The 14,619-nt window shown below is 35.1% G+C and overlaps 1 protein-coding gene across 2 annotated transcripts; it reads right to left on the bottom strand.

The window, feature by feature from the left end:
- Positions 1–9,295: 9,295 nt before the first annotated feature.
- LOC131080099 (bidirectional sugar transporter SWEET2b) lies at positions 9,296–14,437 on the bottom strand. Of its 2 annotated transcripts, none has more exons than XR_009114132.2 (7): positions 14,119–14,437; positions 11,815–11,851; positions 11,389–11,605; positions 10,530–10,688; positions 9,904–10,023; positions 9,607–9,782; positions 9,296–9,491 (listed from the first exon to the last, which is right to left on the bottom strand). XR_009114132.2 is itself a non-coding variant. In XM_058018194.2 (7 exons), exons 1-7 carry the CDS (start codon positions 14,159–14,161, stop codon positions 9,473–9,475), a joined length of 759 nt encoding a protein of 252 aa, XP_057874177.2. In that variant the 5' UTR covers positions 14,162–14,437; the 3' UTR covers positions 9,296–9,472. The 2 variants fall into 2 exon arrangements, 1 of the variants encoding a protein (XP_057874177.2); XM_058018194.2 differs by having other exon boundaries at positions 9,296–9,544; positions 9,672–9,782.
- Between the last annotated feature and the right edge of the window lie 182 nt (positions 14,438–14,619).

The raw sequence follows: 14,619 nt of genomic DNA, 5'->3' as shown, positions 1-14,619 counted from the left end.
TCACTCAGTAACTGGATATTTCCTTCATTTTCTCCAATAGTTATTTTGGTAGGACTTCTCGGTTGCACATAGACAAATTCATCATAGTCTTCCGGTTCTTTGGAATTCCCTTCATCAGTTCTTTCTGCAAATTCATCAATTTTCACATTTGCACTTTCTACTATTTTGTTAGATGATTTGATCAGACATTTAAATGCTTTGCCTCTAGAAGAATATCCTAGAAATGTTCCTTCTTCACTTTTTTGATCAAACTTGCCATTTCTATCATCTTTATGAACATAGCATTTACTTCCAAAGATCTTAAAATAACTTACATTAGGTTTCTTGTCATACCAGATTTCATAAGGTGTCTTCACAATACCTTTCTTCAATTGAACTCGGCTCAAGGTGTAAACAACTGTGCTTATTGCTTCTCTCCAAAATGTTTGTGGAACCTTCTTCTCAATCATCAGTGTTCTAGCACAATCCACAATAGATCTATTTCTTCTTTCAACTATTCCATTTTGCTGTGGAGTTCTCAGTGCAGAGACTTGTCTTTTAATACCATGATCATTGCAAAATAGGTTGAACTCATCAGATGTGAACTCTCCTCCTCTATCTGATCTAAGACATTTCAGTTGCCATCCTATTTCATTTTCAACTCTAGCCTTGTACCACTTAAACATTTGAAAAGCTTTTGATTTTTCTTTTAAAAACATTACTGACATCATCCCTGAATAATCATCCACAAATAATATGAAATACTTATCACCATAATAACTTTGAACTTTCATAGGACCACAAAGATCATGTGCACAAGATCTAAAATTCCCTTAGAAGTGTAGGACTTACTTGTAAAGCTAGATCTTGTCATCTTACCCATCTGGCATCCTCGACACATAGCATTCTCAGGTTTTTAAAGACTCGGTAGACCTCTTACTCTGTGCTTCTTACTTATCTTGATCAGATTATCAAAATTAACATGACAAAACCTTTTATGCCATAAACAGGTATTGTCAATCTTTGCATGCAAACATTTATTGTGAGTTGAGTCAAGGTGAAATGTATTACCTTTTGTTTGTGTCCCGATAGCAGCTAACTTTCCATTCTTGTCATGAACTTTGACAATTCCTTTCTGAAATTCTATTTGGTAACCTGTGTTGTTTAGTTGTACTACACTCAACAAATTATATTTCAAACCTTCAACCCAATAAACATCATTGCATCTTGCTTTATCAAGAAGTGTTATGGATCCTTTACCTCTCACCAGACATGGTGCATCATTACCAAATCTAACATAGCCTCCATCATAATCTTCTAACATAACAAACTTGTGTTTATCTCCTGTCATATGATGTGAGCATCCACTATCTATAATCTAAGAATCATTAGTGTTTATGTGAGATATTAGGGATTTTTCTTCATACCTTTCTTCATCTGATCCATCCTTGATAGCCACATAAACAACTTCCTTTGTATTAGTCTCATTTGATTTATCATCTTCAGATTCCTCATCGACAATTAAGCATGTCTTTCTATCTCTTCTTCTGAAGTCTCGGTGTCCTTTGTAATGATTATCTTTTTGTCTGTCATCTTGGTAATCTCTCTTTTCAGTGAAATCTTTGTTAGGACAGTTAGAAGCCATATGTCCAATCTTATCACAATTGAAACATTTAAAAGGTAGTTTTCCTTTATACTTACCTTTGCCTCTTGATAAACTTTTGGCCAATAGTGCTTCAAACTCTTCTTGCTTTCTGATTTCTTCATACAGTTTGTGTACCTCCTCCATGTTCTTCCGAAATCTTTCACTTGCTACACTGTGATCTCCTTCAGAGTACTTATACTTTCATTCATTGTAATCATTAGATTCATTCAGATGAAAAGAACTAAATGCAAATTCAACTTTATTTACCGATGACCCACTGTTATCAAAATTACTTAACTCAAATGCATGTAGCTTACCAATAGTAGCATCCAAGGAAACTGGCATATTAGGTACAGACCTCAATTCATTGATTGTAGAGACTCGGATTGCATAGGCAGGTAGAAGGGTTCTTAACACCTTACTTGTCACATCCTTCTCTTCAATAGTTCCTCCTGCTCCTTTGATTTGATTTACAATCTCCTTTAGTCTTGTATTGTACTGGGTTATGTTCTCACCTTCATTCATCCTCATAGATTCAAGTTGTCCTCTTAAACTATCAACTTTTGCTCTTTGAACATGTTCATCTCCTCCATATACAGATATGAGCTTAGTCCACATTGCCTTTGCATCATTGTAGCCTTCTAGATCATTAAACTCAGAATCGGTCAATGCAAATGTTATTTCAATCATTGCTTGAATATGTGCTTGCTTCGCCTTTATCTCTTCCATAGTCAATGGATAGGTGCTCGGTGCAACAAAATCATTCTCCAGATAGTATATAGCATATTCTCCAACTCCTGATAGATGTAGCTTCATCCTTTTCTGCCATGGAGAGAAACTTGACTTATTCAGCTTAGGTGCATCCCTCTTATACATCTTTGGATCTTTAACTCAAGTGCCTTTAAACTTTCCTTTTGGAGTGCAAAGCTCTGATACCAATTGATAGTTCTGATACTTAATATAAGTATAGATCCAATAGCCAACAAGATGAGAGGGGGGGGTGAATCATACAAACTTAATCATCCATAAAAACATCAGATTCAACCTCGGTAACACATATATAAGTCATATAACCAAAAACTGTCAAACATGCAAACTCAAAAGCATATGAACAATATAAACCTCATAATGCCAGATTTAACGTGGAAACCCAAATAGGGAAAAACCACTGTGGGATTTTGGACCCACTAAGAAATATACTCTTCTAGAGTATGCTCGGTTAAAAGCAAATCCTGTTAAAGATTACAAAAACGTTGCTAGATGTGACCCGGTTAAGGGATTTCCCTCAGATCTGTTAGGATCTTCACTTTGTTAGAAGTGACCTTGTCAAAGGATTTCAAACACTCAATCAGAATGTCACCTTGTTAGAGGATTTACATATAAGACTGTTAAGTCCACTCAGTTAAGAGATTTCCTGTCACTTTCACAAAATAACAGTAATACAATCTGTCTGCAACTTCACATCTAAAATGCTAAAGCAAATTCCTATTTGCTCAATACAATCTAGACATAGAACTAATCTTGTCTATCTGTTGGGAATCAATACTATGTTATTCTAACAGTTCTTCAAGCTTCTGTGCTCGGTAATCACTATGTAGCATCCCTATGCATACACTTGCCTGCATGCATTGTTTATCAATAGTTTCCTATTTATAAACAATCTTCTAACCGCTTAATCTCCTTGATCACATTTCCCATGATCAATCATAGTCATCAGATCTTCAATCTTGTCTAGGTTCATTGTATCTTTCAATCTGAAAATGTTTTACCCTACCTTGGAACTTGTGTTAGGGTAATGCGGTTCAATCTGAGTTGTAGATCTTCTTGCCGACTTTCCATTTCCTTAGATTCGTTAACAAAAATTTTCCACGGCTTACCAATCATTGATCCGCTCCATCTCATCAGCATCATTCATTAAATATCACATGTAAACATTTAATGCATTTTGTTGTAGCTCGGTTTCAACTCGGTGAATACTAAACTTCACTCGATAGACATTTTGTCTTCATTAACCGACTGCGATAACCTTAGGGTTTACTGACTAGGTTCCTTAGGGTTTACCGACTAGGTTCTTTGCCTTTACATTTGACAACATATGTATGATGTTAAAACAATCTAAAACATCAAGATCTCATCATTGTCTGACTCAGTATAGTTGCCCATCGAATAACTTATCCCCTTATTCATCATATTCTTTCCTGTGTCTTTACCGACTTCTTTATAATCTTCATATCATACTTCTCAAGATATGGCAACATCATACTGAATTAGAAAATCAATTTCTTGACATCAATGACAAAATAATAATATCAAGATAGTAAAACATCTTTAATCAGTTATGTCCATAATCATCAACAACCTTCTCAATATCCTTACTGAAATGTCAATAATCTTTCATTGTATGTTATAATGTAATATTGCCAACAGTAGAGGCCTTCTTACACCTAAGGACAATTCCAAAAGGTTAGGGTCTGACCCTTCAAATGACAAAAATGACCCTACAAGGAAGGACTCCACATCTTAAGGTTTTGAACTACTCTCCACTACTCAAGCCTAACCCCTATTCAAGATGAGTAAATGACTTCAACTTCTCTAACATGTATCACCGGTGACTCCTTCTCTTAGGGGCTTTGGAATTGGTCCATTCATGACTATTAAGGATTGTTCCAAGCATTGGTTTAGGGTTTTGTCTTCGAATCCTTATACCTCCTTTGGAAACCTACCCCCTAGGCTAGTAGCCCTATTTAGCGAGATAATTGATCTTAACTCCAAAATCTTCCAAACACTCTAACATACTACTCACCATTCCAGATACCCTTTTGGGAGTTACACTCATGCCCAAAATGGGTTGGCAAGATTTTCAATCTAAGGGTCTGAACCCCTTAGAAGCCTAGAGACCTAATTAGGGCGACTAGGCCTAATTTGCAAAGCAATCCCCATTACCGGTATCCCAAATGCAAAAACAACTTTATGAGAATGTGGGGAATGGTGAATAACCTCTAATTCCAAGGTTTCACGCCTGGAGTCCACCGCTATAAGGTTTTAGAATGACTGTCCTAATATTGCTCAAGGTAGTCACATGGAGATGCCTACCTAGATTCACTTCAAACGCCTCACAACCAAGCCTTCCCTGAAAAAACCCATGAAAACCTTAATGTAAACTAACCAATATTTCACTCCACCAAAGGAATTAATTTCTAGAGGAAGGAGATGCAAGATATGGCCATTTTCAAGTAAAACCCTAACGAAACCCTTAATTTCTGGGACAGTCAGAAAAATGGAGGATTCTCACTACACAGAAACAATCAAAACCTAAAACCACCACCAAATCAAAGATAATTCATTCCTCCATCTACTCCATGAATGGTGTTACTCAATTCACTCCGTACAAACACGTACAATCACTGCAAACTCAAAATTTCTGGGAAAACTTCAGTATTTCAGTGTTTTATTGCTTCACAAGTTCCAACCACAACATCTACAACCTTAGGAATCATTTCCACAAGGTTTATACAACTCTCCAACAGTTTCCAACCAAATGAAAGGATTCCCCCAACCGCATTTTGAAAAGTTGCACTTTCAAAAGTTGCAATTTTGCACAAAATGTTGTCAAACTTTCTAAGGTGGGGATCCACACACTTGGATCAACCAAACACCCTTAAAACATTTCAAAAACCTATCAAACACAAAACTAAACCTTCTACTACCCCTATTGACCACATTGTCCCAATTAGCTTATCAAATTGCCTAATTGGTGAGATGGGTTCACATGGTGGGGTTTATTGAATATATGAAACAAACTTGCATAAACACGAGACACACTAAGACAACTATTAGGGTCCTAATATTCATCCTTAGAGCCATGATTTGCTTGTTGATGAGGCGCACCTGCACCAGCCTCTCTTAGAATTTTCTTGCCTACCATGACTTGTTGCAACAATCAATTTGGCGCCATAATAAGTAGAATAGAGAATAGGTCTCTTGGCACCTTTACATTGCTCTTAAATGACATTTTGCAAGATGCATTTATTCTTGTCATGGGAGTTGAAAAAAATTAAGGGGTGTTATTATGGAGGGACCTCGGAGCCACCTATAATTCTACCAAAAAACATTAATAGGCTCCGTACACACTAAGAACTTCTCCATCGAAGATTGACATTACTTTACTCTTAAGGATCTTTAGAGACATTGTCGGAACCTTGTTTCCCAAAGGAATTGGTACACTTAGGGAATGAAACAAATCCTCCTCTAGCATTCAATTTCCCACCCCAATGTGCCAAAATCGGTGGTTTGGCCCCATTATGTGCAATGAAAATATGGTCCTTGGCACCTTTACACTACTCTTGAATGATTTATTTTGCAAGAATGCATTTATTCTTGCCACAAGAAAATGGTTTTGAGTTGACAAAACTAAGAGAGATTATTGTGGGGGGACCCCACATCCACCTATAGATCTACAAAATAATATTTACATGCCCCACAAACTCCAAGAATTGCTCCTTCATAGATTGATGGTTTTTTGGTCTTAAAACTCTTGAGAGGCTTTACTAGAACCCTATAGCCCAATGGATTGACACACTTCGAAAATAAAATAGTGCTTCTACTAGCATTCAATCACTAACTCAGTGATTTGGCACGATTAGTTTGACCTTGCAATGTGTATAACATTAAATGTCTCTAGAAAATATAACTCTTAGCACCTTTTTTTTCAGAAGAAGGGGTAAAAATTTATTAGAAACTCAAAAAAGAGAAATACATAACAAGAAAGGCAACCAACCCAACAAAAGAAAATAGCTAAACGTTCTTGTCTTTGCTAATTAAGACCTCCAACACATGAGAGAATTTTGGAGGCAAACGATGCAAATCTTGAATATACCAACCCTGCATATGTTGAGATGTGCATTTAGCCAAGCAATCCACTACTCTACTCTACTCTCTAGGGCTATGGCGAAAAACAACCCATTCCAAAGTACTCAAGTTCAAAATTTGTTGAACAACTAAAGCTAAGTTCCAAGTAACACCATCCAATCACGGGCCATTTAACATGTCAGCCACCACTTAAGAATCACTCAAATAAACCTGTGCCAACCAAGGGCACACCCTCTTTCCAAAGCATATAGAAGAGAAAGAGCCTCCATGAGATTATTCATATGAGATCCCATATAAATGGAAAGAAATAGAAAACACCACCAAAACTATCTCTACCAATCCCACCTACTCCTGCAAGTCCAGGATTCCCCAAAGAACCATCAATATTAACTTCAACACTCCTTGAGGAGGAAGCCATCGACCCACTCAATCCATTCTCCAAAAACCTTGTCAATACCTCTCACCCATAGAGAGACCATTACCCACATTAGAAATGTTCAATCATCGTAATATATCCAAATCACTAGGATCTTTTATAGTTGTAAGATCACACTTAGCAGTAATAGTGTTGAGATGACTAGAGTTTATTATGGAGTGATCCCACATCCACATGTAGGTTCAACAAATCCAAGGAATAAAATGGGACCTTTGCTAGCATTCACTTTTCCACCCAATGTGTTGCCATAGTTAGTTCTACCCATGATGCGTAAAACAAAAAATATGGTTATTGGCTCTTTTATGTACTCTCAAATATTGTATTTTGCAATAATGCATTCATTTTTTCCATGTTCAAATGGCTTTTGAGATGATATACTAAGAGGTTATTATGTAAGGACCTCACATCCAACTATAGGTCAATGAAAAAATTAAATGTGCCTTAGAGGATAGGAACTTGATTTATTTATCCCCAAATCTAAATGTGTTGAAATTAAAGCATAATAAAATAATGAAGGAAGAATTAATGTTATTGATCTAATGTGGTAACTCTCAAAGTGAGATATATCAACGTAGGGTAAATAAGTAAACTATTAAATTATTGTATGATAATTTAGGATCAATTACAAGTAATCAATCGTCAAAGGATTAGGCATAAACATCAATTACACTATGACCATTCATACTTGCCTATGTAGATTTCTAGTTTTAGTATGTGGCTACTTAATGATGATATCTTCGAACTTGTGCCAACTCCACATAGGTGAAGGAGAGAGTTTCCCATGGTTATATTTTAAAATGCCCAAATTAACCTTAGAATTTCTGTCATGTTTCTATTCACAATGAGATAAGATAGGAGAGGCTCAAACCAAAAAATCCAAGAGAATTAAATATTCACTCAATCAATCAAATTAAAGGCTTCTCTTTACTTCAGAAATATAAAATTATCTACGGACACTATCAATAATGAGAAGGTGGAAGCTTGTTTGACACCATTAACCTACATTCTAAGAAGTCAATAACATGCTCAAATAAAAGTCCTAGATTAAGAAGCATACAACAAACTCAAAGAGATTATTACAAGTGTTATCTTGTGATTGGTGCATATGACTAAGCAAAGATTGAGAAGAGATGGGTGGGTGGATGGAGATCTTCTCAAGTTTGATGGAGAGTAACTATTGAAAATGGTCAGTTTTTGAGCTTTGTACATTTGGAATTCTATATATGATTAATATTGTTTATTTTAAATAAAAAGGTGTAAAAATATGCTAATGATTAATTGGTTGATTAAACCTTATTTATTTATTCAAATAATGAAAACAGTTTTACATAAATAAAAAAAAATTATACATTAACTTAATTTATGGGAGAATTTTGAAGAAAAAACTGATTTAATTAAATCAATGTAATCTATTCAATTAAAACTGGAACCTTAGAAGAAGGGCTGAATAAAAAATAAGAAAAAGAGATTTATCAATTAAATCATCAGAAATTTATTTCAATAGTATGAAAAAAAGTGATCAAACTGATTAATTAAATCAATTCTCAAGCAAATATGCAGAAGAGACTTGGTGTGATGGCAGCATGAATGTGGGAATGAATTTTAGGTGCCAACAATAACTGTATGGATATCATATTTCCTGATAATTTGTCTTATATATACCATAATCAGAGCCTCTTGATTTCTAAAGTACAACCTAAACTGCTTTCCAGTTTATCTTGCAACAGACATTCCATAGGACTGTTTTGCACAGATCTACACCTCAAAGTAGATAGAAACAAGATTTATAACATGGATGGATTTTAACTATGCCCTGTTTGTTGTCTTTTTTGTTCCTCAGCAAATACCTAACGATGATAATGCAGATAATTTTTTAAATTTCATTTTTATTCACCATTAAAAAATTGAGAAACAGATGCAATTTTGCGAGGCCCAATTTGATTTCTAACACTGTTCATCTGTGATTGCAACTTGACAATCTTACTTTTAGTTTTTACAATTATTGATAATTATTTTTAAAAGAGTGACTTGAAATTTATTGACTTAAAATATATATCGGCACTTCGATGCAGGAGCTTCAGCACAATTATACCATTAATCAAACATCTACATGTCTTATGAGCTCCACCTTTATCAACAGACTCAATGATTTTTATTTCCCTAGTATTTGTTCCATGGTAACAAAACTCTGTCATAACATCAATGATTTGTTCTGCTGATGAGAAGTTCAAATGCACTTAAAATAACATTCTGAGCTTGGGTCTTCAATCTGAAAATCTGAATTTTGATGTGCAGAAAAGTCTTTCAGATAAAAATTATAATCAATACTAAAATGTTTTTCTTATATATCAAAATCTTTCTGCAAGTGATCAGTAAATGAATTGTTATAAATAGTTTGTTAACTCAATTTGAAGCCTGTTGGCTGAAAATTTTGAATGAATATATATAGCTTAAACAACACCATAAACAATTACAACTCTCTAGGATCATAGTCCAGGTAACAGGTCCTAGTTGACGGAAAGCATCCAAACACCTTCATGCTCTCAAAAATAACATGTACACCTGGAATCAAGGATGACATCGGGTAATCTTTCTGATGGATCATGGAGTGTGATCTGAAATGTTGATACAAAAAACATACATGCAATTATGGCCAGAAGCATTTTCAATCACTTACATGAGTATGGAAATATTACGTCTCTTTTATGATATAGAGTAATTTATTATAGAAAAATCTTAGACCCTTGAGCTTAGCAATGGTTGCGTGTCACAGCTTCTCCAACTAAGTCTTCTATAATGGAGATAGAGCACCAATTGTATGATTCCCAAGAAGCTCCCAATCCCATTGGGGGCCTGCAAAAGGAGTTAAACAATGTTCATAAAACAGATTATCACAGAAGGTCATCATATAACCAACAAGCGTTTCAATTAAAGCAAAACTTTGTCATACAAATGAATAGAAGGTTCTACTCACAGAAACGAAAGGATCATGGCCGAGAAGACCATATGCAAAGAAGGATGTGCTCATCAAAAAAGTGGAAAGAGAAAGATAAAACGGCATGTACTCCACACTGTGTGTCTGAATTACCAGCTTCTGCACATTGATAGAAAAAGATTAATTTGTTACACAATTAAGAGAAATAAAACCATAAATTCATCTTCAACCAGACCTTGAACCCTATCCATAATTTTTCCAGGACTACCTTTCCCAAGGGTTTTTTGCTTCTTCAGAGAGTTCAACCATTTAATAGTGGTAATCGTTTCACTTGCTAACAAAAAAAATCATGAAACTTTTTTTCCTTGGTAATTGATAACTGTTTCTTAAATTTACAACAGCATAACACACCCAGAAGTGAACCTAAATAAAAAATCATTTCATCAGAAGTGAACCTAAATAAAAAATCATTTCATCAGACATTTCAGGATCGCATCTTATAAAAATACATATCAAGGTAATTTTCCTTTATTTACGAATAGAAACTCTCTAGGCTGTAACAGAGGATCTTTAAACAAATAATCAAACAGAAACGGAGTACAGAATTCAAACAGAGAAAAAGAATTCTGTAAGGGTAAAACTGTCTGATACCAAGAGGTTCGTACAATGATAGATAATGGGGCTGCAAACATAGAAATGAGAGACGCTATGCTAAGACATCCAATAAACATCCTTCGCAGTGGCTGCCTCATAAACTCATATGAAACCATGGCAATTGCTGTAAATATACCAATAACCAATGATAGCAGTGCTACCATTTTAACCTGCCAATTGAACAAGACAAAAAATCAGTTGTTATATCTTCTGAAGTTATATATGTTAAAATCACTCAAATAAAATTAACATTTTTAATCATAGGAGACCCTTTAGAGTTTTTGGAACGACAAAATTACATGCACATTTTGTGACATAATGGTATCTCATTAACTACTTTAAATTCAGGGTTACTAATACATTGTTCTTAAGTTTAAAACATCTTTAAAAGATAAGAACAAGATAATCAGGTGTCAAAATTGTCATAAGATAATCATCAAACTTAAAATATTAGCAGAACAAAACAACAATTGATAATTTATCTGCACATGCATAATTTTAAATTCATCCATATGTGTGTGGGTGAGCACATGCAATACATATATTTATAACATGCTTTTTGTGTAACAATTCACTTACTGCTCCGTAGGAATGATTCATCTGATGGATAATATGGAGTGTACTTTTCCTCTTGGGGAAGGAGGCAAGAAAAAATGGGAACCCAAAAACAAAATGCCTACAAGTACCCCCAAAATCCTAGAAATAACAGTTGAATAGGAAAATACATCCTAGAAATGATATTTAAGTAGGAGAAAAACACAGGCATGGATCGGGGAACAAGGGATGGGAACGCATCAAGTTGAATATCTAATGGATTGAGATAAATGAAAAACAGAGCATGAAATAAAAAACATAAATTGTTGGGTGTACCCGTGCTTCCTTCTGAGAAAATGCAATATAGATGCAGATGTAGAAGAGCTGAAAAAATGCTCCTGTTCCATTGACTGTAGCTACTAGAATATTGTCACGGGATACGATAGGAAGACCATACCAAGTACAAATCAAACAATTCATGAAAGCAAAGATATATGGCAAACCCGAATATTGCTCAGTTGACTTATTTCTCCTTATTCTGACAAATGTATGTCTGCAAACCACAATAAATACATTTTGTTAGGAACCAATGCAAGAAGCCAAAGCTATTTTACCACAAGCCATCAATGTTCGTAAGAAGAATAGACAGCAGTGTCGGAGATTAATTTTATAATATTATATTAGGTTCTATGGAGACTGACCCTAGAGCATGACGGTTGCTCTTTCAAACAAGTGAAGCAGGGTACAAAGGGGTAAACTTACATTGGGGACAAGAAGAGTGCCAGAGCAAACACGTTGCCTGTATATAAGAAGAAAAAAAATCAGTATCAAATAAAGAAAGAAACATTTTTTCCCATCAAGCCAATAATTAACATTCATTGACGCAAAGAGAATAAAAAAAATATGAGCACAAGTTTTAATGTGGATTCCTATAATGCCATTTTGCCAAGGTAAAGTAAGTAAGTCTGCAATTTCCAAGTAACAATGGATGAAATTCAGTGTACTAAAATTTATTTAACCTAAGCAGAAATCCTTAACAGATTCCATGCAAAAGAGTAAGTTCACAAATTAGTAAACAACTGAATTGAACACAATTCCTCTGCCACTTAACAACCCAATTCACAAAGGCATGTTATATGCAAATACCTAAATCAGAAACCAATGCTCAACATTGGTGAATCTAATAACTAGATAAATAGCCAAACCTGCATCGGCTTTAGAATTTGGTCTTAAACAGAAATTTTATCAGCAAGATTCAACTTCGCAATTTCTCTGAAGCCCCGGACAATACAAATGTTTCAGAATGTAAAAGATACGCAAAAAAAATTGCCAGAAAATTCTCAGAATTTTGAAGTCTACGTGATAAAAGATCAGATCTTCAGAATTTGCTCCATAGCCCCAAAGGATATCATCAATGCAAATGCAAATCTAGGATATTTTTTGTGATGCCCTAAATATCAGGTATGCAGTTGCTCTTGCACCTGCAGAAGGTGCTTCCTAATTACTCTTTTCTCCTACCATGAGTGCTTTCTAAGTGTACAGCAACCCTTCAGAAAGGATTGAGGTCATTAAAAGCCAAGAATGGTTTGTAATGAATTGAAACAATTTTAATAACCAAGATGGGTTTCACACTGGCATTAACTCCACATAATCATGTAAGCATGAATACACCAAGATTTAACACAACTTGTGTTGTAACTATACCTGCTTATCACAAGGCAAAAGCTCGGCAGACTGAAACCAGGAAAAATACCGATTCGCTCTTGCTACATCTTGTTTATATAACTTAGAATCAGAAGATTGACTTCCACAATAAAAGAATAAAAGTCTAAAATGTTTCAAAACAAAGTTAAAATTTACCAAAAAATAACAGCTCTTCTCTGATTAGGGAGTACAAGGCTGGTAATACAAATTTGATTCTGAGTTTTTGATTGCAAATTATGATTTAAGGTTATCTTATGGGCTATATACGATTCTTCTAATAGCTACTGGAATCAACTGTACATATGGATCTCTCTGCTGTACCATCTTCAGAGATTGGAAGATCGAATCCAATACTTCCAGATTTTCCAGTGAAAAACTGAATTACCATAGAAATCTTTCAGTGTTCAAATCCCAAAGTAAACAACAAACTTAACAGGAGACCTTGGCACTCTAAAAAGGTATAGCTAACTTTTAAAATCCCAACCTAGCCAGGAAACCCATTTGTCCATTGAACCCCCTTTTTCAACAACTACTCAAGAAAGTTCTTAAAGTTTTAACCTCAGTAAAGCTTAATTGTAAACCCTGGCTTGATGTTGAGTGAACCTGCCAATAAAGTCCACCTGTATTCTTTGTGAACAGAAAAAATGGAACAAGATAAGTGGGCTTGATTGGGAAACTTTGATAAAAAATCTTTTATTTTGACATAGCATTGAGCTGGAGGACCTCTCTAGAAATCAACCACAGCGCTTTGGGAAGTTCACCCTGGATTGGTTGTTACTGAACCTAGCATTAAAGTTAATCCGCATTGTTCTTAAATACAGCAAAGGCGGCCAAAAACAAGTTAAGTGGGCTTGATTGTGGAAAAATTGATAAAACACGCTTTTCATTGGAATAGGGCCAAGCACCTCTCTAGAAGTCATCCTCATTGCTTTAAAAAGTTCATCCCACGTTTTACATCCCATAAATTCAATCTCAGAAAGGTTCGTCAGTCACTACTCGTGACAGAGTAGATTCAGTGAATCCAATACTTCATAAAAACTAATATCAACTAATCCAAGAAGAAAACTGCTATCTCACTAAAACAGGTCAAGTTGGGAATAAAACTGCAAAATTTGTGCCTATCCAAAATGGAGAAAAAAGCGTTTTACAATAAATTTATAAAAAGCTCGAAGTCAAAGCAATCAAGACCTTCAGAAGCATAAGGCAGCGATGAAAGCTCCGAAACATATATGATTCAAAACCCTAAAATTTAGTGTCTACCACCGATATTAAATGCATACTTCTTGTGTCACGATGAAAATGATAATTACCCAGAACAAAAAACGAAAAAAACGAAACTAACAGAGATTCTTAAGTGTGTACCTGCAATTCCGGCTGCAAAATGCCAAGTCTCTTCAGAAGCCATGGAATGTTTTTCCTCTCCTCACCCAAAATCAACAGCCAAGGCTCACATATGTAAAATTGAACTGTCTGGGTTAGTTACTGTGCCGTTGATTGAACGGTCGTTGATTGAACGGACATATGTTGCATTTAACTATTTATAGGAAGATTATGAAGATTATGATTGGAAAGAGGTGGAAATGTGGTCGACGAGGTCATATGGACTAAAAACAAAGCTTAGTCAGCCATATCTTAAATGTTGATGACATGTTGATAAAGCACATGGTTCGTCTTGTGACAATGGTGCGTGGGGTTTGCGGGACCATAGAGTCTAATATGTACAGTGCAAGTGGATATGCTACGCCAAAATAATTTTGCCTTTAATTTAGGGTACACCACATTCTACAATACTATCATAGCACGGTCTCATGCTATCTTTGCTGATTAATGTTTTTATGAGTGGACCTATGAAGTTCTTTTAAG

The sequence above is a fragment of the Cryptomeria japonica genome, chromosome 11, assembly GCF_030272615.1.
Source record: "Cryptomeria japonica chromosome 11, Sugi_1.0, whole genome shotgun sequence".
Taxonomy (NCBI): Eukaryota; Viridiplantae; Streptophyta; class Pinopsida; order Cupressales; family Cupressaceae; genus Cryptomeria; species Cryptomeria japonica.
Note: the sequence above shows the minus strand (reverse complement) of the source record. Positions and strands in the feature narration are given on the sequence as shown.

Excerpts from the sequence above, each read along its gene's own strand:
- LOC131080099 (XM_058018194.2), bottom strand. The coding sequence starts at position 14,161 with ATGGCTTCTGAAGAGACTTGGCATTTTGCAGCCGGAATTGCAG. Across the intron at positions 11,852-14,118 it reads TTTTGCAGCCGGAATTGCAG|GCAACGTGTTTGCTCTGGCA; the intron begins GTACACACTTAA and ends TCTTATATACAG. Across the intron at positions 9,783-9,903 it reads GCCATGATCCTTTCGTTTCT|GCCCCCAATGGGATTGGGAG; the intron begins GTGAGTAGAACC and ends CTCCTTTTGCAG.